The following is a 27974-nucleotide window of genomic DNA, read 5'->3' as shown; positions in this document are numbered from 1 at the left end:
GATTAAACATATGTATGTGTGTTATTTCTTATTGTCTTGAATGGTCCTTCCCCTTGCATATGTGTGTGTGTTCTCTGCTATATACCGGGAGAGATGCTGTCTTGGGTTCTCTCTCTGGCATTCTGATATGTTAAGTGCTGGTTGTCCTCTCTGCACTCGCAGCTTCCTCTCTAATTCAGAATCCACCAGGCTCCACTGGAGCTCTCCCACCTGTGCCACCGCCTGTAAACTTTAAAGACAGCAATATCTGGAAGTTATGGGACTTGGCTTTGTTTCCCATCTGTCAGGGACCACTGCCTTTTGTTGGTTCATGTACAGTGTCTTGAAAACCATTGTTTCTTGTATTTTATCTGATCTAATTTTTTATTATTACTTTTTAAGTTTGGGGATTTTTTTTTTTTTTTGGTTGGTTAAGGTTGTTTCGTTGTTGGGATGGTGGATCTGTTCTTGTTAACTCCATTTTAGAAGCAGAAATCCTAACTACTAGTAGTTTTAACTTGAGAGGGTTTTTGTACTAGAATTTTTACAGAAAAATCTCTTAGGAAGGGTAAACAAAGGAGGAGGCTACAATGCTTGATAAGAAATGTATTCACTATCTCGCCCATGTAATTGTAACCCCTCTGTACAGTATTTTCACAATAAAAAAAAAAAAAGAAAAATCTCTTAAATAGTCACTACTGATTTCTTCTTGAGAAGCTATGTATATAGATAATCATAAGATTAACTCAAATCCGCACAAATTTTTGAAGACATTCTTGGGGTATTAAACTGACTTCCTGATTTCCTTGGTGCTTTATGCATTTCTTGTTATTTGATCTAGAAGCTAATTTTAAAGAACAATTCAATGAAATTCCTCATCATGTTATGATTTTTATCCTCAGAATTAAGAAAAGGAAAGAGCAACAACGTTATGCTGAAGAGCAGAGGATCCTGAGAATGAAATGTCATAAAGAACCACACTCTGCGGAGATGAGTGATCTTTTAGCTCAGTTACAACTTGAAGAAATAAAAGGAGCCAGAGAAAAACAGCAACAGAAAGAAAAAGAATACATCAGGTAATTTGAAACACATTGCATAAAGTTCTGGCTAACTGTAGAGGAGAATTATAGGAAGTTGTTCTTAATTTTCTTAAAAGATACATTGATTGTCTGGGCACCAGTGGCTCATATCTGTAATCCTAGTTACTCAGGAGGCTGAGATTTGAAGAGGGCAAGAAAGTCTGTGGACTCTTACCTCCAATTAACCACAAAAATAGTCAGAAGAGGAGGTGTGGCTCAAGTGCTAGCCTCGAGCACAAAAGGTCAGAGACTACCCAGGCCCTAAGTTCAAGCTCCAGGACCAGCCTCCCCCAAAATGAGGGGGGCGGGGGCTGGGAATGTGGCTTGGTGGAATGCTTGCCTAGCATGCATGAAGCCCTGGAGCCCTGGGTTTAATTCCTCAGTACCACATAAACAGAAAAGGCCAGAAGTGGCACTATGGCTCAAGTGGTAGAATGCTAGCTTTGAGCAAAAGCAGCTCAGGGACAGTGCCCAGGCCCTGAGTTCAAGCCCCAGGACTGGCAAAAAAAAAAAAAAGATTGACTGTGTCATATTGTTCCTCCTTTGGGGACATACAACTTTGACAAATGTACTGATTGGCTAATTCCTCTTGGGAATAGCGCTGCATGTTCCTTCGTGCTGTTTCCAAGTGCAAAGAGGAGGAATCAAGGTGCAGGGATAAGAACTAGTTTTAACAGTTAAAGCTGGTTTAAAGCAAGATTCATGTTTACTTTTTGCCTGTTCATGTTCACTTTACCTCAACATAGTCTATTTTTCTAGATATGTGGAAGCTTTACGAGCCCAGGTCAAGGAGAAAATGAAGCTGTACAATATCACTTTACCTCCGTTATGCTGTTGTGGTCCTGATTTTTGGGATGCTCATCCTGATACCTGTGCCAACAATTGTATTTTCTATAAAAATCACAGAGGTAAATTTCTTGAAAGAATAGATGGGATCTAATAGCAATGTAGAAAAAAAATTAGAGTAGTGACTGTGGTAATTTAATGTTTACAAAGTACTTAATATATATTAGTGAATTTACTGATAATCTCGTTACAAAATAATTATTTGCTTTGTAATCCTAGCTACTCAGGAGGCTGAGATCTGAGGATCACAGTTGAAAGCCAGCCCAGACAGAAAAGTCCTTGTGAGATTCTTTTTTTTTTTTTTTTTGTCGGTCATGGGGCTTGAACTCTGGGCCTGGACACTGTCTCTCAGCTCTTCAGGGTTAGCACTATACCACTTGAGCCACAGCACCTCTTCCGGTTTTCTGAGTGGTTTATTGGAGATAACAGTCTCTCGGACTTTCCTTCCCGGGCTGCCTTTGAACCACGATCCTCAGATCTCAACCTTCTGAGTACCTAGAATTACAGGCGTGAGCCACCAGCACCTGGCTTCCCTCTGAGACTTTTATCTCCAATTAACCACTCAAAAACCAGAAGTGGCTCTGTGGCTCAAGTGGTAGAGCCCTAGCCTTGAGCAAAAAAGCTCAGGGACAGTGCCCAGGCCCTGAGTTCAAGCCCCACAACCAACAAAAACAAGCAGTTATTTGAGTGATAATTATTACAGTGAATTTTCTTTTCTCCTTGAGTCTTGTCATCATCTTGTCCCCATTTAGAGTGGAAAATAGTTCCAACTCATTCCATTGTAATTGTTTTTTAACTCGAGTACAAAAGAGTTTTTGGGTGTTTCTTTTGTGCTGGTACTGGGGCTTGAGCTCAGGGCCTGAGAGCTGTCCCTGAGCTTCTTTTTTGCTCAAGGCTCACGCTCTACCACTTGAGCCACAGCTCCACTTCCAGCTTTTTCTATGATTAATTAGGGATAAGAGTCTCATGGATGTTTCTGCCCGGGCTGGCATCAAATCTGAATTCTCAGATCTCAACCTCCTCAATAGCTAGGATTACAGATATGAACTACTGACACCAAGCTTAGAGGATAAAAGTTTGATTCTTGTGTTCATCTAAGTTAGCACTCTGTCTTCTAGTTGAATCCTCTGATTTCTACATACTTTATGTTACCTAATACAGACTCATTATCATATACATTCATATTAGACTGCTAACCAGTTCTGCTGGGACAGTGAGGCAAATGAGGAAGTCTGTTAGAAGTCACAGTAGGACCAAATAAGAGTCCTTCCTATTGTCACTAATGTTTCTTGCTCATCTACTGACTTATAGAGTGCACAGGTTCAGTAAGCACATGTAGGCCTCATGTACATACTGAAAATACTGCCAGTATTTAAATTCCTAGTATTCCTCACCTGTATGGAATGAGTCAGTCCTGTAAGTTATTTTAAAAGCACAAAGCTCACATTAATTTCCCTATTCTAAAGCCTTTAAGCTCTTATGACAGTATAAAATGCATAGCGTATTTTCTGTGTCCTTAGGCCATACTTTAGCTTTACCAAACTTACTGTTTCCATTTGTCATACTTTTGAACACCCTTTATACCTCATATATACCTAGGCCTTCTTTAGGACCATTAATCCTTCAGGGCCCACCTTAAATGGTACTGCTGAGAATGTATGCTCCCTCCTCAGTTACTCTGTTCATTTCTGACTTCACTCTGTGATGACATGGTCTATATGCCTGGAGGCTGGAAGTACTATACTAAGACTTAATTTTTTTGTGTGTCTCTGCTCTCCGTTCTCTTGTCATGTTGTAAGTACTAGATGAATATTTATTCACTGGTTAAAGTTAATACCTATGAAATTCTGGGTAGAGAAGTAGTACTAATAGACAAGTGGGTAATCGAGTTGATTAGAATTTGACTTTATTCATCACTGTGGAAACCTTTATTTGCAGCATATAATCGGGCATTATATTCAGTCATCAATTCTGCAGATATCTCTGAGGGGAACTCAACTCTTCGAAGTGCCATTCGTAATTTTGCTTCTGCAAACAGATGGACTTTGAAAAGAATCTCTAATAAGAATCTGAAGTCAGCTGAAACATCAAGTAGTATTTCAGCCTCCTCCTAAATTCATCTCTGAGAAATTACCGAGAAAAACTGTAAAGTGTATAAGGTGTTGTATCTGGAAAGAAATACTGTTGTACATAGTAATTATCTTTATAATTAGATATCTGCTTTGGGACCAAGACTGAAAATTGACTCACACTTGTCTCTTTTTTGATCAGACAGGTAAGGTTTCTCTTATCTTGCTCTGATCAGAGGACCTTATGAGAAATCTTTCTAAAACTGTCTTGAGCTTTGACAATGTTGAAAATGTCTGGCTAAAGCAAAAAAAAAAAAATGATGAAATGGGTTTCTGAGCTGTTGGCTTTCCCAATTTTATGTAACAGTTTGAATTTGGTATATATTTCCTTCTCAAAACTTTCTCTCCTTTTTTTTATTTTTTAATTTATTGACTCTTTCCCCTTTCAGTGAAGTGAACCTCAGGGTCTTTTTTTAATATATTTTTTAATTGTAAAAAGTCAAATAAATCCTCTATCTTTTGCATATCTTTTATGTGAAATAATTGTGAGATTTCAAAAAATGAGTTAGGAAGCTTTATTTCTCTTTCTTAAAAATCTGGTGAACTTGGATCAAATCAAGTAAGAATTGCCACAATTAGTATGGATTTATTATTTTTTCAACCATTTCCAGACACAGAATGTGTAAAGGTGTTTAATATTATAAATTAAAGATAGGTACTAACAGTTTCTTCTTACTATTTTCTCTAATGTCCAGTAGTAAAGAAGTACTTAAGTTGAGGGTTGGGAAGGTAGCTCAGTGGTAGAGCGCTTGCCTTGCATGCCTGAGGCCCTGGGTTTGATTCCTCAGCACCACATAAGCAAAAAGCCGGAAGTGGTACTGTGGCTCAAGTGGTAGGGTGCTAGCCTTGAACTGAAGAGCTGAAGGACAGCATCCAGGCCCAGAGTTCAGGCCCTACAACCGGACCCCCCCCCCCCCCCCGCCCAAAAAAAAAAAAGTACTTAAGGTGAATCTCAAAAAATGCCTACCTGGGCACCGGTAGCTCAGGACTGCAATCCTAGCTAGTCAGGCACCTGAGATCAGAGGATTGCGTTCAAAGCCAGCCCTGGCAAGAAAGTTCTTGAGACTCTTATCTCCAGTAAACTACCAGAAAACCAGAAGTGGCACTGTGGCTCAAGTGGTAGAATGCTAGCTTTGAGCTGAAGAGCTGAGTGACAGCACTCAGGCCCAGAGTTCAAGCCCCACAACTGGGGGGGAAAAAAAGCCTAAACTTCTACACAAGTCATTTGAACGAAAGAGTCAAAATTACCTGAATGGCAAGATTGTCTGGTTATTAACTGTATTATCTTGTGAGGTCAAAATCCTTAAAGTAATTATAAATTTAATACATTTTTTAGAGAGTTGTATTTTTAGTGTTCTATTGAAATAATTCACATATGACACAGTTCACTCATTTAAAATGAGTGAGTAGTTTTTAGTATATTCACAGGGTTGTACAACCTTTACCACTATTACATTTTCACTACTAAAAAAAAAGCTCCATTATCTAGCAAGATTTGAAGCAGATACTGTGTGGCCATATTCATAATAGCATTCTTCATAATAGCTAAAAGGTGGACATACCCCAAGTATCCATCAGTAAATAAATGGATAAACAAAATATGGAGCATACTTACAAGAGAATAGTTTTCAGACTTAAAAAGGAAGGAAATCTTATTGTATGTTAAAACATTATGCTAAGTGAAATCTGTTAGTTCCAAGAACACAAATATTGTATGATTCCACTCATTTAAACTGCAAAAAGTAGACTTAGAGAGAGAGAAAGTAAAATGCTGGAGTTAGGAGGAAATAAGGCGTTATCATTTAATGTGTATAGAGGTCCATTTTATTGGATGAAACAGTGTGAATATTTGACACTAGGGACTGAACTGTACACTTGAAAATTATTAAAATGGCAAATTTTTGGTTATGTGTTTTTCACCATAGTCAAACCTTTTTAAAAATTAAGAATGCAATGAATGTATCAGTACCCATTCTACCCCTGAAACTCACTTCCAGCTCTTAACACCCACTAAACTATTTTCTGTATCTATACCTATGTATATAGAACTTGTAATGGCCAGATCTTGTAAATGGAATGTGAAAATGTGATCTCTTTTGACTTTTTTATTTTCATACAGCCTCATGTTAAGGTTCAACCATGTTACAACATGTATCAATACTTCATTGGTTTTTACTGTTGAGCAATATAACATTCTATGGATAGACATTTTATCTATTCATCAGGTAGTGGACATTTGAGTTGCTTCTATTACTTGGTATTATGAGTATTGCTATGAGCAATTGTTTGGGATTTTCTGTAGATACATAGCTTGATTTCTTGGGCATATACCTAGAAATAGAATTGCTGGGTTATATAGTAGTTCAATGCTTAATGCCCTCCTGAGAAAATGCAAACTTTTTCAAACACCAAAATTTAGAGTAAAGATTCAAATTCACATCTTCACCAATACTGGTTTATTTCCTGTCTCTGACTGTAGCCATCCTAGTAGTTGTGACCCAGTGCCTTATTGTGCTTTGAATTTGCATTTTCTTGATGGCTTTTGATGTTGAACATTTTTTCAGGTGATTGCATGAGTACTTGCCTAATAAGTACAAGACCCTGAGTTCAGTCTTCAGTACACTAAAAAATAGACAAACAGACAGATAGATAGATATTAGGATAGATAAAAATTAAAAGAAATAAGCCAAGTGGAAACCCTTGTGATTTTTTTTTTTTTTAAGGAGCAATCATTGAGTTTATACCCTTTCTCAGGTTGATGAAATTGCCTTCGTTTACTAGTTTATTTTTATTGTTGTTGTTGTTTGCCATTTGTTTTGTTTGTGCCTTTGTGGTAATAAGGCTTGTACTAAGAGCCTGGTGTCTGTCCCTTAGGTTTTTTGCTCAAGGCTAGTGCTCTACCACTTGAGTCATAGCACCACTTGTCTTTTTGGTGGTTAATTGGATATGAATCTCAGGGACTGCTACGTTCGAGATGAGAGGAACAATTAAATTTGGATCTAGAATTTGCTTGCCTAGCATATGTTAATCCCTGGATCCAATGCCCAGCAAGAAAGGCAAGGAGGGAGAGAGGAGAAAGGGCATTTCGACCAAATAAGAATGGAAACTTTGGAAGTGGCGCTGTAGCTCAAGTGGTAGAGCGCTCACCTTGAGTTGAAGAGCTGAGGGACAACGCCCAGGCCCAGAGTTCAAGCCCCACGACCGACAAAAAAAATAAAAATAAAAAGAGAATGGAAACTTTCCTTAAGGACTGATTTGTTTACTCTCCTCAGATTTCCTATTGGCTTTTCCTTTTTCTCACTTTCAGATGGTGATGTGGCCTTCATCAATAAGACAACAAATAGGCAAATTGGACCTCGCACAAGTTCCCACCATCATACCTATCACCTATTTATATCTGTTCAGTGGTATTACTATAGAAGAACTCTTTGTTCTGTCTTGGCCTACTTTAACTGATGGTTAGATTCAATTCCCTCCTACCTACTTAAGAATGTTGCCTCAACATTTCTCTTTTCTGCATCATTAATTATTCCCTACTAGACTGTCTCTATCATTATACCAACCTGTTGTAACAACTCCTCTACCTTTATAATCAAATAACCCAACCCCCCAAATGAAAACATTACCTTTCTTTACCACACACCCTTTCAGCTATCACTAAATGTCTTTGCTTCCTTTTTATAACAAAACTCCTTGAGTTTTCTGTACTTCCTACTTCTGTTCATTCTCTTGACTGTATTTTAGTAAGACCATTGGTCTTCACAACTCTATTGAAAATACTCTTTTCAAGCGAGGCATGCTGCCACACACCTGTAATCTCAGCACTTGGGATTCGTGAAGACCAAGAGCTCTAATATCATGATTAAACAACAAAACATGATCAAACCAAAAGACTACTTAAGGTGACTTCAACATTGCTAAATCCAATTGTCATTCTCAGACTTCATCTTACTTCGCTGACAAAATTAAACACACTTGATCTGTCTTTTCCCTTGAAAGTATACTAGCACTTAGCTTCTGCACTACCAGAGCTTTTGATCTCCCTCCCAACTTCAACTGGCCATTACTTCCCAGTTTCTTCTCCTTACCCCCATCTCTGATCTCAATATAGTGTCCCACAGCTTAGTCCTTGGATTTCTTTCCCATCTTTTCTTTTGCTCTTTTTCTAGTCTCATGGCTTTAAATATCATCTGTATAAGGATAACTCAAATTTATTTCTCGGACTTTGACCTTTCCTCTATACTCCAGATTTATAACTCATAGAGCCTAGTTGACATTTCTGCAAAGTTAGTTTCCTTCACATTTGTACTTCCTACAGTCTTGCCCATGTCAGTTAGCCCAGCAGTTCCAGCTGTTAGTGAGACCCAAAACCTTGTATGGACCAGTGATTCTTTTTTTGTCTTGTCCTTCATCACTCCATCAGCAAATTTTGAGTATCCCTACATTTCACATCTTCACTGCCAGATACCTGATCCAAATTACCTCTTTTCTCATAGATTATTAGGTTTTCTAAGTAATCACTCTGCTTACACCTGGCATATTTTCTCAGAAGCTGAATTTAACATCCAAACCAATCTTATGCTCTCTATTCCTTCATCTAATAATCCAGTAAGTAATTCATTTATTGGCCGGGCACCAGTGGCTCATGCCTGTAATCCTAGCTACTCAAGAGGCTGAGATCTGAGGATCACTAATTCAAAGCCAGCCCAGGCACAAAAGTCCTTGAGACTCTTATCTCCAGTTAATCACCAGAAAACTGGAAGTGGTACTATGGCTCAAGTGGTAGACCTCTCACCTTGAGCTGAAGACCTAAGGGACAGTGCCCAGCCCCAGAGTTCGAGCCCGATGACAGACAAAACAAAACAAAACAAAAAAATATATATATATATACACATATATACATATATATATATGTGTGTATACACACACACACACGCACACATATATGCGGAGTCTGTTGACTTTTCCTTGAAAGCACAATCAAAATGAATCTGCTTTTCATGACTAACCCTGCTACAACCATGATCTAAATTGTGTGCCTCACCTAAGTTACTGCATTAGCTCCCTTCTGATTTTCTTCCTTCTATATTTGCCCATTATAGATTGTTCTTAGCACAGCACTCAGAGAGCAGTCCTTCAGAATAAGATCACATGCCACTCTGCCTCAAACTTCCTTTTTGCTACTCATCTTACTCAGGAAAAGCTGGAGTCCTTACAAAATTTGATCCTGGGGGCTGGGAATGTGGCTTAGTAGTAGTAGTAGTAGAGTGCTTGCCTAGCTTGTATGAAGCTCAGGGTTCCAGAAGTGGCACTGTGGCTCAAGTGGTAGAGTACTTAGCCTTAAACAAAAAGAAGCTCAGGACAATGCCCAGCCCCCAAGTTCAAGCCCCAGGACTGGGGAAAAAAACAAAATCTGACCCTGATTTCTTTTGAAGCCTTATGTTCTGCAATTTCTTGCAGAATTCTTGCTCGTTCTTTTTTTTTTTTGGTCGGTCATGGGGCTTGAACTCTGGGTTTGGGTGCTGTCCCTGTGCTCTTCAGCTCAAGGTGAGTGCTCTATCACTTGAGCCACAGCACCACTTCCAGTTTTGTAGTGGTTAATTGGAGATAAGAGTCTCACAGACTTTTCTGCTAGGGTTGGCTTTGAACCGTGATCCTCAGATCTCAGCCTCCTCAGTAGCTACGATTACAGGCATGAGCCACTGGTGCCCAGTTTCTTGCTCATTCTTATCTGCCACTTTGACCTGGAATAGTTTCACTTTAAGACCTTTCCATATACTACTTGTGTATATGTGTAGCATATGTGTGCGTGCGTGCATGTGCTGTTACTGGAGCTTGAACTCAGGATCTCACTCTCCCTTAGCTTTTTCAACTTAAGGCTGGTGCTCTACCACTTCAGCCACACCTCCATTTTCCAGCATTTTGCTGGTTAATTGGAGATACTCTCATGGACTTTTCTACTTGGGCTTGCTTTGAACCTCAGTCCTCAGATCTCAGCCTGAATAGCTAGGATTACAGGTGTGAGCCGCCAGTGTCTGGCTCCATTGTATTTGAAAAATGTGAGCTTCCCACACACTCCCCAATGCAAGCAATCCCTATCTCCTTTTCCACTTTTTGTTCATGACGTTCATTTATATCTGTAGAGCATACATATTTAATTAGTGACTATTTTTTTCTCTTCCTAAATTGCCTAGTCCCTGAAGGGACTTTTTTGTCTGGTTCTGTTCAGTGCATATTCAGTGTGAAGGCTATGCCTCACAATCAATGACATGATTCCTTTTCCCAGTAATCAATTCACAGAATCAAAATGATAATAGATATGATCTAGAGCTTTCCCCAGCTTTCTATAGATAATATGTGATCAGGACAGTTGGGACCTCTCTAAAAATCAGTAGTAATTCTATATAATTAGTTGTGTTCCCTAATGGTTGTAATCTTTCTTCAGAAAGGCTGTTAGGAATCATTTTGCTTTGCTTTCTATTCTCTCATTGCCGCTGTTGATTTAGGGCAAACAATGTCTTTGGGCAATACTTTTCTCATCTGTAAAATAAGAGGTTTATACCTCTTAACATTCTAGGAATTTTTAATTATGTTTTATACCTTTGACTCACATTTTTCAGTTTATTTCTCTTCTTGGACTAGTGGTAGGTTTCCTTGTGTTCTTTCTCCTCTCCTGTGACTCCAACACTGATCATATCAGAGTAGATCAACTTCTATGGGTTCAGGTAGAACAAGAAGGCAGAACAGAAGGGCATGGAGAGCATAGGTAAGAGTTAAGAGGGGCACAACTCCTTGAAAACTCAGATTTACCTCTTAGCCACAAGGGAACTTATTCATTTCCAGAGCCCATATCAGGTGATGGAGTCATGTATATGATGGAGACAGATTTAGGATTGTGACAGTAGCAAGAATACCAGTTTTCTGTACTAACAACCATCAAAACCATGTAGGATCCGTTTGCCAATCCAGTCCAACCTGAATCATGTTGTTCTAGTTGCTTTGATTTGGGAAACTTGTGCGTCCTCTCCCTTGGGTTGTTTCAGTATATTACTTAATTATCTAGGCCTCACCCTTACCTGTCTAGGTGTTTTATAATAGGCAGAAGTGAGACTGTGAACAATTAGGTGCAGACTAGAAGCTTCTGCTTGCTTATCATCTTATCATTTAAGGTGTAATAAAGGGTAGATAATATTTTTCTCTATTTACTTATACTCCACTTTTGGCAGTAAGGTATTTCCTATGATTTCTCTTTTAAGTGTACTGAGTATAATGTGCTTGGTGGCCAATCACTGATATTTTTGAGACTTTTTTTTTTAAGACAAAAAGCATTTGAGCAATTTGGAAATAAAGAGGTCAAAAACAAGTGTCCCCAGGGCATCCTGAATCCTTTCTGCTGGTGAAAGATTATAAATATGTTGATTTAAGTCTTTAAAGCTTTCTTGAGGTGGGAATGAACTGTTAAGGGAAGGTGTCAAGGAGAACACATCAAATTGGTTCTTTTTGATTAAGGCAGTTCAGTGTTTATCTCATGAGTCATCTCTTCCAACGTCTGAAGATGACATCGCTCTCGTTAAAAGTTTTCATTCAGTTCTTGTCATAGACACACAAAAACAGCTATCACATCATTAATGGCTAAACCTACTAGATAAGGTCATTCTCTGAACTCACTAATCCATCCTAGCATCACTAGAAAAGAAGCAGTTACTGTGTACCTCCTGCCTTCAATAAACTGGTTTTGCCCCCCCCAAAAGGTTGCAACTGAATATGCTCAACCCTTTAAGCTAACTTTCTTTTTTTCCTTCCTTTTTCTTGATGGTACTGGAATTTGAACTCAGGGCCTTGCCTGCTACCAGCGCTTTTTTGCTTTAGTTAATTTTTGAATAGGGTCTTGTGTTTTGCCTGGCCAGTTGGGATTATAATCCTTTTATTTACACCACCTGAGTCACTGGGATGGCATACATGTGTGCTGCTTTATTGGCTGAGATAAAGCCTCACCAACTTCTTGCCTGAGCGGGTCTTGAACCATGATCCTCCCAAGCTCAGCCCCCCGAAGTAACTGGGAATTCAGATATAAGCCACCATGCCTGGTTTTTCAGCCTTTTAAAAATAGATTCTGGAAGAAAATTAAGCCCTAATGCTCTCAGGAGTCCACTGTATTTAGTAAGTTAATTTCTATTTGTTTAGAATGGTACTTATTATACCATCATGAGAGGATTGAGAAATAGATCATTTTCTAGTCTAGATGATCAGTGTATAAAAAAGAAAAGCCTTGCAAATTCCATTTGTAGGGAATAGGGAAAAACAAATTATACCCTAAGGAAGCAGAAATCTAGAACCTGAGTCATTTTTTAGGAAAATGATAAAGTGTTGTCTGTGAGTGGCCTAAGTCTTTTCAATGGGGAGATGGTTCTAGAGAAAAACAGATTTGTAGCAGTAGCTACCAAATATGGATGACCCTTATTTGGATCCTGATGTGACTGAACAGTCTGGAAGGGTAGGTTGGAAACACTAGAAGAATTTTAATAGCGTGTAAACTATTTATTTGGTCAGGTGTGCTGATGGTGTGTGGTTATACATAAGCAAACATCTATACAGAGATTTTTGGTAGCTAGTAAAGTATATCTGGATGAAATAATTTATGCCTTGAGATTTACTTTAATAAGATGGGACAAAAAAGTAGATGAAGTTAGTGAAGCAGAATCTTGATAATAGTTCTGTTGACAACTTTGTAGGGCTCATTACACTGTTCACTATCATGTTTGTTTGGATTGAAAAGGCATTTTATTAAAAAATCAAAACCTTGTGCCTGGAATGTTACCCTCATCACTGTCTTCCATTCCCCCTCGGTTCTGAGACTTTTGACATAGTTATCGTTAGGTCGTGACTAACCCTAGAGGTTACAACATTTTTATGGCCTTTCTATAAGAAAAACTCATTAAATATAAATGAGGTTCATTCCAGAGACAAGGTCTGCATGGAAGCGCCTTAACATAGCTCACACCCAGAGCAGTCAGATAGCCAGCTTGCCACCTGGTTTTATAGAGTATATCTGGTGGAACATTCTTGGATCTACAAAAGTGAAAGGAGAAAGGCTGCAAAACCACAGAGAGTGTGAGGAATTGAAGACAAAAAGGACAAAATGGTAACTTAGTACAGGCAGCTTGAAACTTTTAGGTGAGAGAGTATATTTATGTCATTGAGTATATTTATGCCATTGAATTCATAAATGGCAGAAAAAAACAATTGCATTGAATAGATTCTCTAGAGATGGGAAAGTTGTTCTTTGAAAGCCAGGCAACAGTGGCTCACTCCTGTAATCCTAGCTAGTCAGGAGGCTGAGTCCTGAGGTTTGAGGTTCAAAGCTAGCTCAGGCAGCTAAATCTGAAAGACTTTTGTCTCTGACTATCAAAAAGCTGGAAGTAGAGGTATGGTTCGAGTGGTAGTGTGCCAGCCTTGAGCAAAAAAGCTTAGGGGGAGCACCCCAGTCTTGAGTTCAAGCCCCACTACTGGCGCACCAAGAAAGTTGCTCTTTGATGTCAAAGCTCTTTTCTTGCTCTCCAAAGACTCTATAGCTGTGCCATACTTTCTGCTGTGGTTAAGACTGGTCATACCAGATGCTGGTGGCTCATACCTGTACTCCTAGCTAATCAAGGGGCTGAGATCTAAGGATCACAGTTCAAAGCCATCCTGGGCAGGAAAGTCCATGAGACTCTTACCTGCAGTTAATCACCAAAAAAAGTTGCAGTGGCGCCATGGCTCAAGTGGTAGAATGCTAGCTTGAGCAAATAAACTCAGGGACAGTGCTCTGGCCTTGACTTTAAGCCTCAGGACCAGTGCACGCATGCAGCGCGCACACACACACACAGACTGTGGTCACCATTTAAGTCCTACTTTCTATCACATGTCAGCTATGTGACTTAAAGCCAGTTACTGAAGCTCTCCGAACTGCAACTGCATCATTTGTAAAATGGGACTAATAATGCTAATTCATAGAGTTAGGAGAAGTCTGTGAGACGGTGCATGTATAATAGCTAGCCAAGGGTCTGGCACATGGTAAATATAGTAAATATTAAATGCTAATATCTGAACTACTACCTACATTATCCTTATTATCACTACCATTGTATGTTTCCTGTCAGTCATTGTAGATATTATTCTTTCACATTCAAGAAGCAAAGCTTTTTTTCTCCTACATTGGTTGGTTGTACGTTGAATCCTTGCTGGTTCAGATATTTTCGCTGGGAATGAGCTAATTGAGGATAGAAACATAGGCACATCCCGTTTGGTCTTTTATATTGCAGCTTAAGAGAAGTTTTTATGTCCCTAGGTTACAATGGCATAGCATTTGATTTGCATTTGGTTATTTGATTTTATTCATTGCTCCATCTTACACTAAAAGTCTTGTATAAGACTTTTGAAGATTAAGGGAAGAGATTTGCCAAATAGATGGGTGTGTCTTTAAATTGTAAGTCAGGCCCTCTCTCTTGCTCAACCAGAGGGTTAACTGATGTTTGTGTTTAAATCCTTCCTGGTTCAAAGCTCTAGGTACCCTCATCTAACTGAGATCCACCCACCTTATCATATTGCTAGGATTGACTTATAGTTCAAAGGAAAACATGCCTGCCTTCTGTTCCCAGGTGGGCCTAGGGTTTTCTTCAAGGAGTTCAAAGCATTTACCATAAAGGTAACAAATACATTCTTTTAAGACTTATATTCTATACATAAAGCTCATTAGGACTTATATCCTATACATAAAACTTATATCCTGTACAAGAGCTTGAGATCAGGTTGCTTTGTCAATGTAGCTCTAACCCCTTGTTCTTAAAGTAAGGAACTTCGGTTAGCAACAAATAAAGGAGACTAGAACAAGTAAGTCTAGGAGGGGGATCACAGGGAAAGAGGAGACCTGAGATTAACCATGGATCCAGAGAAGTAATACAGGATTGAAGCTTGAAGCAACACGATAAGAATCTGCAGTTCACGCTAGTCCTGGTCTTTGAAGACTTAGTGATATTTGTTATTAGCCTAACAGATTTACATATGGTGGCTCAGCCTGGAAAAGCTGTTGATCAAGGAACATGGTCAGTAAATATGTGTTTTCTGTTTTCTACTGTCTGAAGCCCCTGCTCTACCCCCTTTTTCTCTTGACCATTGAGTCCTTTCAGGACTTGTTGCCTTGAACTGATGACCCACTCATCCCCCTCATCTGGTATGCCTCATGCCTATGTTTCACATAGTTGGCCTGGGCTTTGCCGGGTAAGATGACTTATAGGGAGGTTCACTGAGATCAGTACCGAGTTGGGTACTGACCATACTTCAGTCTCATGGGGTTAACGGCTTTTCCTTAGGACAGGAACTGAATGCTGGCATTTATGTTAGTTGGCAGGAGTGTCCCTTAGAATTAACTGGCCTTCTGCTTGCCTGAAATGTCCTTTGAATTAGCTTGAAAGCCCTAATCACTCTTAAGACAAAATACTACCACCTCCAGCTGTATGGAAACTTACTTGTTTTCTCAATGACCTGTCCAACTGTAGTATTCCACCTATAACTGTTTAGCACATAGGTTTCTATCTTACATAATTGCCTATAATTGCTAAGAGATAATTCAGAAAAAGATAGTTATGACTCATAGTCAAAAATGATCAACGCTAAAGACTTCATGAAGTAAGTAGATATTATAACTGATTTTAAGAAAATATAGAAATGTAGATAAAGGAATGCTGAATGAAATGCCCAAGTGGAGGCAAATGACCCTTTTCCAGTTTTCTGCAATATAAAGATTTGTAAAATAGTTTTAAAATGAGATTACTTTGGATGAGTTTCCTCCAGGGAAGACATGATTTTCTATCAAAATATAAAACTTTTCTACTGCTCCCCCCAAGTTTTGATTTTAAAAAAGTATCAAAGAAAAGCTTGATAACAAAGGTAAGACTATTTTCAATAGATCAAATCTGGTTATTTCTATAGATGCAGCAAAAGTGTTGGTTTGTGGGAAGTTTTGGTTCACTAATTTGGTTCACTAATTGACTGGACTTATATGTTAGTTCATAGTTCATTTGTTTTAAACACAATTAGGTTTTTAAATTTTGGGGTGTATCTGGGCCTTAAATCTCACTCTGCAAGAGACAAGGACTTAACAAGACATGGTAAGAACTTGAAAAGCCGGGCACTGATGGCTCACACCTGTAATCCTAGCTACTCAGGAGGCTGAGATCTGAGGACTGCGGTTCAGAACCAGCCCAGGCAGAAAAGTCCAAGAAACTCTTATCTCCAATTAACCACTAGAAAGCTGGAAATGGCATAGTGGCTCAAGTGGTAGAGCTAGCCTTGAGCTAAAAAGCTCAGGAACAGCACCCAGGCCCAGAGTTCAAGCCCCACGACCAACCAAAAAAAAAAAAAAAACTTGAAAGACACTGATGTGTTTTCTAATTTTTCTAGAGATGAGCCTGTCTACTTCTCTGGCTAAAGCTCAATTATTAACTGGAAAGAACCTGTTCCAATTCTAGGGAGGAAAGTGAAAGGATTTAGTAAAAAGTGCTCATAAAATAGGGGAAAATGGGCATACTTTGACATATTGTAAACATTGAGATGAAATTTAAAGAAGGGAACACACCAGTGGCCTGTAATCATAGTTACTCAGGAGGCTGAGATCTGAGGATTGCAGTTAAAAGCCAGCCTGGGCAGCAAAGTGTACCTGCAATTAACCACCATAAAGCCAGCAGTGGAACGATGGCTTAAGTGGTAGACCGTTAGCCTTGAGCAAAACATCTCAGAGACGGCACCCAAGCCCTGAGTTCAGTTGCAACACTGGACTTAATTTCTAAGTCCTGCAGCTTGTCCTGTATATATTTTACAGCCAAGAATGCCAGTGATAAAGTAGGAAGACAAAGCTCTCAGATTGGTTTTAGAGAATTGTTTTTGGTGGGGAGGGAGTTGGAAGGGGGGGGGAAGCAGGTCCTGGAACTTAGGGATGGGCTCTGTCTCAGGGCAACTTTTGCTTAAGACCTGCACTCTACCACTTAAGCCACAGTGCCACTTCTGGCTTTTCCTGAGAAATTTATTGGAAATAAGAGTCTCACAGACTTTTCTGCCTGGGCTGGCTTCAAACTGTGATCCTCAGAGCTCAACCTCTTTGATGTAAGCTACCAACACCTAGCAGGTTCATTGGGTCATGGGGCTTAAACTTAGGGCCTAGGTGCTGTCCTTAGCTTTTTTTGCTCAAAGTTAGCACTCTACCACTTGGAACTACAGCTCCACTCAGTTTTAGAGAATTTAGATGGTATTGCTGGACCAGAGGGAATTAAAAAATGGTCAGAGTGTGTCCAGAGCTGGAGTCTGACTATGGCTGTAGACATCAAGGGGCTGCAGGAATAGTGTCAGCCCTTTTTCTGAAGGGCTGCTTTGTATACCCAGACCTTTAACCTTGCTAGTAAATGTCTTTCCTTGGAGACCTCCAGACCCTTGTTTATGTGGAGCCTCCTAGGTTTTAAGTCCTATGCTTTTGATTGCTAAACCTAATGTCCAGTGTTGATGTGCTCAACCTGTTCTCCTTTTGCTTAACAACATGACACTAAGAATGTATTCGGATCTGTAGATTCAAGAATGTGCTAGTGTAGCGCAGAAAGGCATGTCCACAGGTCTGCAGGTGAATGGGTCCCAGTGACAAGCTGACCCCATTGCTAAGGAGGAGTCTGATATCTTTGCACCACTATTGTCTGTGTGACTCAGACATGTCTGTTTTCCTCGGCAAGTTACATTTCCTTATCTGAACAATGGGATGTGTGCTATCTCCTTATCCAGAAGTGCAGAGGAAGTGTTAGGTAATTAAAAAAAAAAAAAAAAGCTGGGCACCAGTGGCTCACGCCTGTCATCCTAGCTACACAGGAGGCTGAGAACCTAAAGATCGCAGTTCCAACCTAGCCCAGGCAGAAAAGTCCCTGTGAGACTCTTAGCTCCAATTAACCACCAGAAAACTGGAAGTGGAGATGTGGCTCAAAGTAGTAGAGCACTAGCCTTGAGCAAAAGAGCTCAAGGACAGCACCCAGGCCCTGAGTTGAAGCCCCACAGCCATGAATAAATAAATAAGTAAACAATTGTGCTATTATTAGGGCTTGAATTCAGAACCAGAGTGTTCTCCCTTAGCTTTAGTCACTCAAGGCTGGTGCTCTGCCACTTAATTCTGGCTTTTCGTTGGCTAATTGGAGATAAGAATCTCTCCAATTTGTGAGCCCAGACTGGCTTCAAACCTTGATCCTCAGATCTGAGTCTCCCAAGTAGCTAGGATTACAGGTATGAGCCACTAGCTCCTGGCTTAATCTTTGAATGTAGAGTTATGCTTATCTTATTCATCCATGCATCATCCTTAGCACATAGCTGACAATCAACAAATGTTCGTTAAATGAGTAAATGATTCAAGGACTAGAGCCACCAAAAATGATCCCCAGCTTGTGAGGATAAGCTGTCTGAGGCTCCTTCACTTTTCTTACTGCCATATAGTCCTTGTTATCTCTCTTCTAAACAAAGAAACATTGGAAAATTGTAACAAACATTTCCCTGTCCCTATTCTTCCATTCAGTAAAGACTATTTGCTTTTAGGTTGTCTCTTATGTACATTCTTCTATCACTGGCATCCTACGATGATCTAGAAAACAAAGTTGCCTTGTGGTTGGCTTATGAGATTTCTAAAGCCTCTTCTTCAGGCCATTATTAATCATTATTGTCATCTTCAGTAAGCTGACCCTCTATTTTTGGCTAACTCTATCAAGGTTGCCGAGCAAGCTAAGATCATTCATCAAGAAACAAAATCCTTTTGGATACATTGTCACCTTGCTTATCTGCTGACTGTGTTGGTTGGGAGGAATTTAACAGGAACTCTTAAGAGATTTCAGCATCTGGCATTTAAGACAATGGCTTCTTTTATGTTCAGCACATGTTTACAATCATCAATGAGTTACGATGTATATAAACACATGCTATTTAAGATTTTACAGAAGCCAGGAGCCGGTGGCTCACGCCTGTAATCCTAGCTACTCAGGAGGTTGAGATCTGAGGATCCCGGTTCAAAGCCAGCCCAGGCAGGAAAGTCCATGAAACTCTTAACTCCAATAAAACCACAGAAAACCAGAAGTTGCGCTGTAGTTCGAGTGGTAGAGCGCTAGCCTTGAGCTGAAGAGCTAAGGGACCGCACCCAGGCCCAGAGTTCAAGCCCCATGGCCGACAAAAAAAAAAAAAGATTTTACAGAGCTGGGAATGTGGCTTAGTGGTATAGTGCTTGTCTGGAGTGCATGAAGCCCTGCCTGGATTCGATTCCCCAGTACCACATACACAGAAAAAGCCAGAAGTGGCGTTGTGGCTCAAGTGGTAGAGTGCTAGTCTTGAGCACAGAGAGGCTCAAGGACAGTGCCTAGGCCCCTAGTTCAAGCCCCAGGACTGGCAAAAAAGAAAGAAAGAAAAAAGATTTTGCAGGTCAAACCTATTAAACTCATTAACTTCTTTTAAGGACTCTGATCTTTTGAACCCTATATTCTGTTTTCATTTATTATGGCCATTGGGTTTTCTTATAGTGTAGTCATAGCTAACCCTAATATAATATGTAAGCTCATGCACACTTAATGATTCCTTACTTATCAAACGTACATAATATGGCCAGGCACTATTACACATATTATATACATAATTTTTAATTCTTAACAGCCAACTTGTAGGGTTGATATCTGTATGAAAGAAATGGGAACTGAGTTCATAGAAGTAAGCGAGTATGTGAGACAGAAATGGCTGACTCCAAGCACATGTTCTTTTTGGTATCAAAAGGCCTAATATGAGCTGGGCACTGGTGGCACGTGCCTGTAATCCCAGCTACTCAGGAGGCTGAGATCTGGGGATGGTGGTTGGAAGCCCTTAGCCCAGATAGAAAAGCCTATGAAACTGTTATCTCCAATTAGCCACCAAAAAGGTGGAAGTGAAGCTGTGGCTCAAGTGGTAGAACACTAGTCTTAAGCAAGAAAACTCAGGGACAGTGCCCAGGCCCTGAGTTCAAGCTCAGGACTAGCATGTGCACAGGAGCACGCTTGTGCGCGCATGCGCACGCACGCACACATGCATACACACAGCCTTAAAAGATAGGATGAGTTAGATGCCGGTGATTCACGCCTGTAACTAGTTACTTGAAAGAGTGAGATCTCAGGATCACAGTTCAAAGCCAGCCTGGGCAGAAAAATTCCACACATGATTCTTATCTCCAATTAGCCACTCAAAAGCTGGAAATGGTGCTGTGGCTTAAGTGGTAGAGCTCTAGCTTTGAACATAAAGAGGCTCAGGGAGAACCCCCAGGCCCTGAGTTCAAGCCCCACAACAGACAAAAATAATAATGAACTGGCTTTTTGCTGGTTAGAGATGAGTCAGACTTTTCTGCTTGCAGTTGGCTTTGAACCCTGGTTCTCAGCCTTCTGAGTAGCTAGGATTACAGGCATGAGCCACCAGTGCCAACTTTTGGTTCATTTGTACTCCAGCCTGATGGTTGAGCTGGGATGCCAGCTCACTCTAGAATCCTTTAATAAGTGGGGGCAGGGGGGTTAACCTGGAGCTACCAACCCCAGAGGTGTCCATCATACATTCTGGATCAGCAAGTATCTCCTGGGATTGCCGCGGGCACACAAGTCATCTACCCTGAATAATACCTCACTGACTTGAAAGACTTAAATGGTTGTACTCCTAGGATCTGGCTGAGCTGCTGTGTTAACTCTTCTCCAGGCATTTCAGCCCCTTACATGGCCTGCTATTTGTGTCTGTTGCCTTTTTTCTTTCTCTCTTCCATTACCGCTGTCCTTGGCTTTGTGCCCTCTTCATTTCTGGCAGTAGATCTGTGCCCTTGAGGGCTAGCATTGACCTAGGGTTTTACAAGTCTGTCTACCCTCTTTTTGCTTGATGCCAGGGCTGGTGCCAGCCCAGCCCATTATTCTGGGTCCTCCCTTGCTTGGCGGGGCTGTTGATTCACTTCCCCGATCTTGCTTGCAGACCTGGACACTCCTAGGAGTTAGGGCTGACACATTCCCATTTTATATTCTGTTAAGTTTACTTTTCATGGGCACATTCCCTTGCCACCCTCTGGAGTTCACAAGGCTCTCACAAAACTTTGTTTTCCTCAACCTGGGGCCTAATACATGAAGCAAATACTCTACCATTGAGCTACACCCCCACCCCCCGCCCCATAACTGCTTTTTATAGGTAGAAAATGCCTTGAAATGTTCACGCCAGAGCCAGTCACTTCCATGAGCACATTAGTCCCTGCCCCGTAGCAGCTCGGGGCTGCTTGGCTTTCTCCCTCCAGAAAGCCAGAGCAGGGGAGCCCGCGGCGGGGGAGAGGGGTGGGTGGTGTGGGGGGCTCCCTGCCGGCTCAGCAAGCGATCCCGGAGACCTCGAGGGGGGCAGGCCCGAAGCCTGGAGAGAGGGGCTCCCCGAGGGCGCCCTCGCTGAGATGGTGAGACGGGGCCTCGGTGCGAGCCCGGGCGGCCCGGCCCGGCCGGCCAGGGGGCACCGCGGGCCAGCCGCGCAGGGACGGCAGCCCGGGGCTGCTGACAACCGGAGCTGCTATTTTCGGTTCCCCCTCCCGCAAAATAAACCATGTGCCTGGCAGCCGGGGGCGCCCCAGAAGGGCCCGCCGGCGCTGGCCGCGCGGCCCGGGGCTGGCCCGCGGCTCCGGCCCGGCCCACGGCGCGGCGGGGGCGGGGGGCGGGGGCTCGGGCTGCGGGCTGCCGGCCGGGGCGGGCCGGCCCGGCGGGGCATTTAAACCCGGCCGCCGGCCGCCCGCCCCGACACACACGCCGGCGCCGGGGACGCCAGCCGCGGGCACCCGCCGGGCAAGATGCGCTCCTCCTTGGCTCCGGGCATCTGGTTCCTGCGCGCCTTCTCCAGGGACAGCTGGTGAGCAGAGCCGGGCGGGGCGCGCGGACGGACGGACAGACGGACGGACGGACGGCGGGGCGGCCTGGGGGAGCGGACTGGGCCGCGCGCGCCCGCGGGGCTCTGGCAGCACAGACCCCAATTCCACGTCCCCCTCCCCGCCACCCCCCGGTGCTAGAGCCCCCACGCCTCCGGCATCCTCACCCCCAGACATCCGTGCGCACAACGGGGTCCCCCCTCGGCTTTCTGATCCCCCCCCCCGCCCCCCGCACCTGAGCCGTCTGGCTGGGGAGGCGAGCCCGGCCGCGGGCGCTGGAGGAGTGGTGGCTTCTGGTTTGTTTGATCTGTTGGGGGGCTCGGAGCTCAGTGGGCCTGGGGGGGGGGTCCAGTTCGTGGGCGATGGGGAGAGCCTCAGCGGCTTCACAGACGGGTGGGCACCCCCGAAACCGACGAGCCCGCCTTCACAGCAGCTGTCCTCCCGTGGGGGTTGGGGTGGGTGGAAAGGTTTCAGCCACTCTTTCTCAGGGCAGTGTGGTTTACATGGGCTGCCCGTGGGTTTGCAATAAGTCGTTGCCATTATTTACAAGTAATTAAAAATAGCTCCATGCCTGGCTTCTCCTGAGGAGGGGCTGGACACACACACACACACACACACACACATACACACACATACACACACACACACACACACACACACACACACACACACGATGTATGATGTAACCGTGTGGGAGTCTTGTTTAGATGGGGCAGGTGCTATTGCTGTGGTCCGTTTGTCTTAAAGTCTCCAGGCTGAAGACATGGCTCAAATAGTATAATGCACGAGTGAGCCGAAGGCCCTGAGTTCAAACAGTGCCCCCCCACCCACCCAAAGGAAACAATTCTTTCTCAGCGCTCTTGGTTCCTGGACAAATCAGGGCATTTGGTGACTTTAGGCTAAGTGTATTAGTGACATTGCTCTTCATTTCCCACTTCACTCATTTAGTTACTAACTTGGTGCCAGAATTTGGAATGGTTAAAAAGATTTTTATTTTTTCAGAGATAAAATCATGTCTCATCAGAATATGAAAATAAAAGTGTTGGAAGATTTGTATTTTAACAGTCAGGTGCCAATAGCTCGCACCTGTAATCCCAGCAACTTGGGAGGCTAAGACCCAGAAGTCCATGGAGATTTGAAGCCAGCCCAGGTAGAAAAGTCTCCAAGATTCTATCTCCAATTAACCAACACAAAACCAGTCTGGAGGTATGGCTCAAATGCTAGAGCATCAGCTGGGAGGAAACAAGCTGAATGTGTATGAGGCCCCTGAGTTCAAGCCCTGGTACCATGAAAAACTGTATTTCACTCATTGTGAAGGACTAGAAGGGGTTAGCGTCAGATCAAAAAGAGGATCCAAAAACCAGAGGAGTACAATGGAAGGGGCAACATTTTCCAAAAAGAAAGGTACTGTTCACCTAACTTACATAACTCTAACCCCTCAAAACATCACCTTTATAATAATAATACTTTATTTCTTTGTTGGTCTTGGGGCTTAAACTCATGGCCTAAGTGCTGTCCCTGAGCTTTTCTGCTCAAGGCCAGCACTCTACCACTTTGAGCCACAGCACCACTTCTGGTTTTCTGGTCATTAATTGGAGGTAAGAGTCTCAGGGACTTTCCTGCGCAGGCTGACTTTGAACCGTGATCCTCAGATCTCAACTTCCTAAGTAGCTAGCATTACAGGTGTGGGCCACTGGCACCTGGCTAATAACCAATTTTTCAAAAATCCAGGACATTTCAGCTTATAGTTGCGGAGATAGATGGTGAGGACAAATGCACAACAATGCAAATGTGTTTAATGCCTCTGAGCACACTTAAAATAACATTGATAAATTGATAATAATAAATGTATAAATAAATTTCTTTATTTATTTATAGGACTCAGGGTTTTAGTGCTTGCCAGGCAAGCACTCAACCACTTGATCTACATCCTCAACCCTTTTTGCTTTAGTTATTTTTGAGAGCTGTCATCTATGCCTTAGCCGGCCTGGACCTCCATCTTCATATTTTACAGTTTCTTTTCTTTCTTTTCTTTTGTCTGTCATGAGGCTTGAACTCAGGGCCTGAGTGCCGTCCCTGAGCACTTTGTGCTCAAGACTAGTGATATATTTTGTCATGTATCTTTTATCACAATTAAAAAACATAATCCAAAAGAAATACACATTTAAAGTTCAGGAATTGTAAAGCCACACTGTTTTTCCCACAAGCTAGGCTGGAAAACGATTGCAAATAGCACTTATAGACATATTTTACATGACTTATCACTTAGCTACCACTTCAAAGAATTGTGAAGTAGCTCAAGGTCATGAAAAGCTAGAATCAGGATACGTGAAATGCTAGATTCAAAAAACTTGGAGGGGTGTCCTCTAGACAATACACAGTCTTTTCTTTTTCTCTAAAGACTCCCTTGAAGATCAAAAGCAATCTATTTTAGAGATTATTTTTTATTTATTTATTTTTTTTATTGTGAAAATACTGTACGGAGGGGTTACAATTACATGGGCAAGATAATGAGTACATTTCTTATCAAGCATTGTAGCCTCTTCCTTTGTTTCCCCTTCCCATCCCTTCCCATCCTCCTCGGTCCCTCCCTCCATCCTCCTCCCCACCCCCCACCAAAGTTGTAAAGTTCTTTTTCAACATAACGACTTGTACATCTCATTGTTACAATGGGTCCACCTGAATCCCTGTTTAAATGATTTGTTTTTTCCCTTCCCCTCTACAAAGTATGCCGACATCAAATACAGTGAAAGCAGGGGTTATACCATGGGGGAGGGAAATTATTATTTTTTAAGCATTATATAAAGCTAATCTCATTAGATTTGATCTTATGATTTACGTAAGCACAGTGAAAATGGTAATTAACAGACTGGCCATGCTAACTTTGCCTGAAGTTTTCATATGGAATCTTAGGCTTTAAAAACAACATTTCATTTTATTGTTTATTGTGAGATCAGGAAGCCATACCAAGAAGCCATACCAAGAAGCCATCTTCACTAGGTTTGACTTGCTATACCTATAAATTTAGACAAATTCCTTTTTCTGCAGAGTCTCCCAAAGCTAAGGCTCCTGGGCCAGCCAAAAATGAGTGACCTTCCTGTGCCTGTAAGGCTGAGAAGCCAGTAAGCCACTTTTCTTGGGAGTGTTTTATTAGTATTGGCTCTGTCCAGTGAAGCCTAGTTCCTTAAAGGAGCTGGTTACATCTGGATAAATGGGCATCCTTGTCTAACACAATACTTCATGTAAGTTCTTGGTTATATAACTTTTCCAAATATGTCCTGGTTTACCAAAAAAAGTGGAGGGATGGAACCTTTGCAAATAGCATACTACCATGAAAATCGAGAAGACCCAATGAAAGTTTTTCACTTCTGCTGGGCACTGGTGTTTCATGACTGTAATCTGAGATCTGAGGATCAGGGTTCAAATAAAGCCCAGGCAGAAAACTCCATGAGACTCTAAAAATCAAGTAACCAGCAAAAAGCTAGAAGTAGAGGTGAGGCTCAAGTAGTAGAGCATCAGCCTTGAGAAGAAAAGCTGAGGGAGAGCTGAAGGTCTTGAGTCAAGGCCCTGAACCATCACAAAAGTGCAGTTTACTAAATTGCTGTGTGGATCACCTCAGAAGAAAGAGAAAAGTCTTCTTTGTGTTGATACCCTGAAAGTGGAACACTAGAACTATTTCAAACAAAAAGGACAGTCATCTACTACCAGTTCATTTAATCAGTGGTGCTGAGTGGCTGAATCTAGGGTTAGCAGTCTCTGAAACCCATCTCCTCTTGACTAGAGTGCTAGAAACTCCTAACTCAATCCCTGTGTTCTTCAAGTTGATCAGGTGATACCATTAGAACCCTGTGCCCAAGAGTAAATGCTTGGTGCAATGCTTTGCTGAGATGATTAACAATAAAACATGTTGGCCTATGGCTGACACAATCTGTGGGGGGAACATATAAGAGTTTCTGGTTAACTTACTACTTATTAATTTAAAAATGAATGCTGTCTCTAGGGGCTAGTGGGAGGCTCATGCCTATAATCCTAGTTACTCAGGAGGCTGAGATACGGGGACTATGGTTTAGAAAATCTATGAGACTCTTATTCTAATCACCAAAAAGCTAGAATTTTTTATTTTATTTTTATTTTTTTTAATTTAATTTTATTTTATTTGTGAACATACTGTACAGAGGGGTTACAATTACATGGGCAGGATAATGCGTACATTTCTTACCAAGCATTGCAGCCTCCTCCTTTGTTTACCCTTCACCTCCCTTCTCAGCCTCCCCCCTCCCCCCCCCCACACAAAAAGCTAGAATTTGAGCAGTGGCTCCAATAGTAGAATGCTAGCCTTGAGCATAAACGCCCAGGGACAGTGCCCAGGCTCTGAGCTCAAATTCAGGTACTGGCATTATAAAAGTTATGATGAGATTTGTTCACTCCTATACTATAACATGAAGTCAGTGACAACATTTAGACAGTATCTTAGAAGCATAGTATATGTCTAATTTCAAAGAAGACAATGAGTAGTACATCAAAAATGGATGAACATAATTTTTAGAGAAAAAAAGCTTAAGCTATAACCAAATTCTGAGACAAAATTTCCATAATATTCAAAAAGTCAACTAAAGAGATTTAGTAAGTTTTGAATAAACCTTAAACATCTGAGTTTAAATAAAACGCTAATATTTCACACTCACAGGTGAAAACAATGGTCTGGACTGGAAGATGTTGGATTTAAGTTAAAAAAGCTGCATACCATATTTTGTCCGTTTAGAGCTTGAAATCAGAGCCTGAGCGCTGTCCCTGAGCTCTTCTGCTCAAGGCTAGCTAGCGCTCTACCACCTGAGCCACAGGGTCACGTCCAGTTTCCTGGTGGTTAATGGGAGATAGGAGTCTCATAGAATTTCCTGCCCAGGCTGGCTTTGAATGAAATCTCCAGATCTCAGCCTCCTGAACTGCTAGGATTATAGATGTGATCCCCTGGCACTGGCTCAGGTAAACATTTTAGTTGTAACTGAAACCATGACTAATACCTCTCTATGTTGTCATCAAAGCCCTGTCAGAATGCAGATCAACAGACACACTGTGGACATACAGTCTCCTACTCAAGCAGTGAGCACCTGTGCAGCTATCATGAAACCTTGAGTTCAAAAAAGAAGCAATGTGTGGGCTGGGAAGGTGGCTCAGTGGTAGAGCGCTTGCCTTGCATGCATGAGGCCCTGGGTTCGATTCCTCAGCACCACATAAGCAAAAAGAAAAAAAAAGCCGGAAGTGGCGCTGTGGCTCAAGTGGTAGAGCGCTAGCCTTGAGCTGACCGGACCCCACCCCCCCCCAAAAAAAGAAAGCAATGTGGATAGAGAAGGCATTCAGAAATCTGAGCTTTTAATAAAGTAGCAATATTCTGAATTTCCTGAAATATTTATGTAAATAGTATGTATTTAAACTTAAAGCTGTCTCTTCCAATTTCACAATTCTATGCTTGTTCAATAATAACATCACCTATATTCAGGTATGGAAATATCACAATGAGATACTCGTATACTACAAATGTATAGTAATTCAAAAATAAAATAATTGTCTAAAAAAACGTACATATCATCCAGGTGCCTGTGGCTCATGTCTATAATCCTAGTTACTCAGGAGGCTGAGATCTGAGGATTGCAATTTGAAGCCAGATCAGGCAGGAAAGTCCATGAGACTCTTATCTCCAATAAACTACTCAGAAAATGCTGGAAGTAGAGCTGTGGCTCAAGTGGTAGAGTGCTATCCTTGAGATAAAGAAGCTCAGGGCCAGAGCCAATGGCTCATGCCTGTAATCCTAGCTACTCGGGATGCTGAGATCTAAGGATCACAGTTAGAAGCCAGCCTATGCAGGATAATCCGTGAGACTATCTCCAATTAGCCACCAGAAAACTGGAAGTGGAGCTGTGGCTGAAAGTGGTAGAGTGCTGGCCTTGAACAAAAGAGCTCAAGGACAGCACGAGTTCAAGTCCTACAACAGACAAAAAAAAAATCTCG

At 41.8% G+C, this 27974-nt stretch overlaps 2 protein-coding genes and 1 long non-coding RNA gene across 6 annotated transcripts in view; all 3 read left to right on the top strand.

The window, feature by feature from the left end:
- The window catches only part of Ccdc15 (coiled-coil domain containing 15), a 48211-nt gene extending 43712 nt beyond the window's left edge, over positions 1-4499 (top strand). For all 3 annotated transcript variants that reach the window (XM_042674886.1, XM_042674884.1, XM_042674887.1), the window contains 3 exons: positions 882-1055; positions 1818-1966; positions 3843-4499. In XM_042674886.1, the coding sequence (XP_042530820.1) occupies positions 882-1055; positions 1818-1966; positions 3843-4018 (499 nt within the window). In that variant the 3' untranslated portion in view covers positions 4019-4499. The remainder of the gene's footprint in view (positions 1-881; positions 1056-1817; positions 1967-3842) is intronic.
- Positions 4500-5174: 675 nt separating this feature from the next.
- Positions 5175-19036, top strand: LOC122104199. Its single transcript, XR_006146892.1, has 3 exons — positions 5175-5809; positions 7166-7167; positions 19027-19036. It is a non-coding gene; the product is annotated as an uncharacterized LOC122104199 (long non-coding RNA).
- A 2790-nt stretch (positions 19037-21826) lies between these two features.
- The window catches only part of Slc37a2 (solute carrier family 37 member 2), a 40127-nt gene continuing 33979 nt past the window's right edge, over positions 21827-27974 (top strand). For both annotated transcript variants that reach the window (XM_042674850.1, XM_042674849.1), the window contains exon 1: positions 21827-21952. In XM_042674850.1, coding sequence (XP_042530784.1) covers positions 21894-21952 — 59 coding nt within the window. In that variant the 5' untranslated portion in view covers positions 21827-21893. The remainder of the gene's footprint in view (positions 21953-27974) is intronic.

This window comes from Dipodomys spectabilis, unplaced genomic scaffold (genome assembly GCF_019054845.1).
Source record: "Dipodomys spectabilis isolate Male_0828 unplaced genomic scaffold, ASM1905484v1 ptg000023l, whole genome shotgun sequence".
NCBI lineage: Eukaryota > Metazoa > Chordata > Mammalia > Rodentia > Heteromyidae > Dipodomys > Dipodomys spectabilis.
The sequence above is the reverse complement of the archived record's forward strand: the minus strand, read 5'-3'. Positions and strand labels throughout refer to the sequence as shown.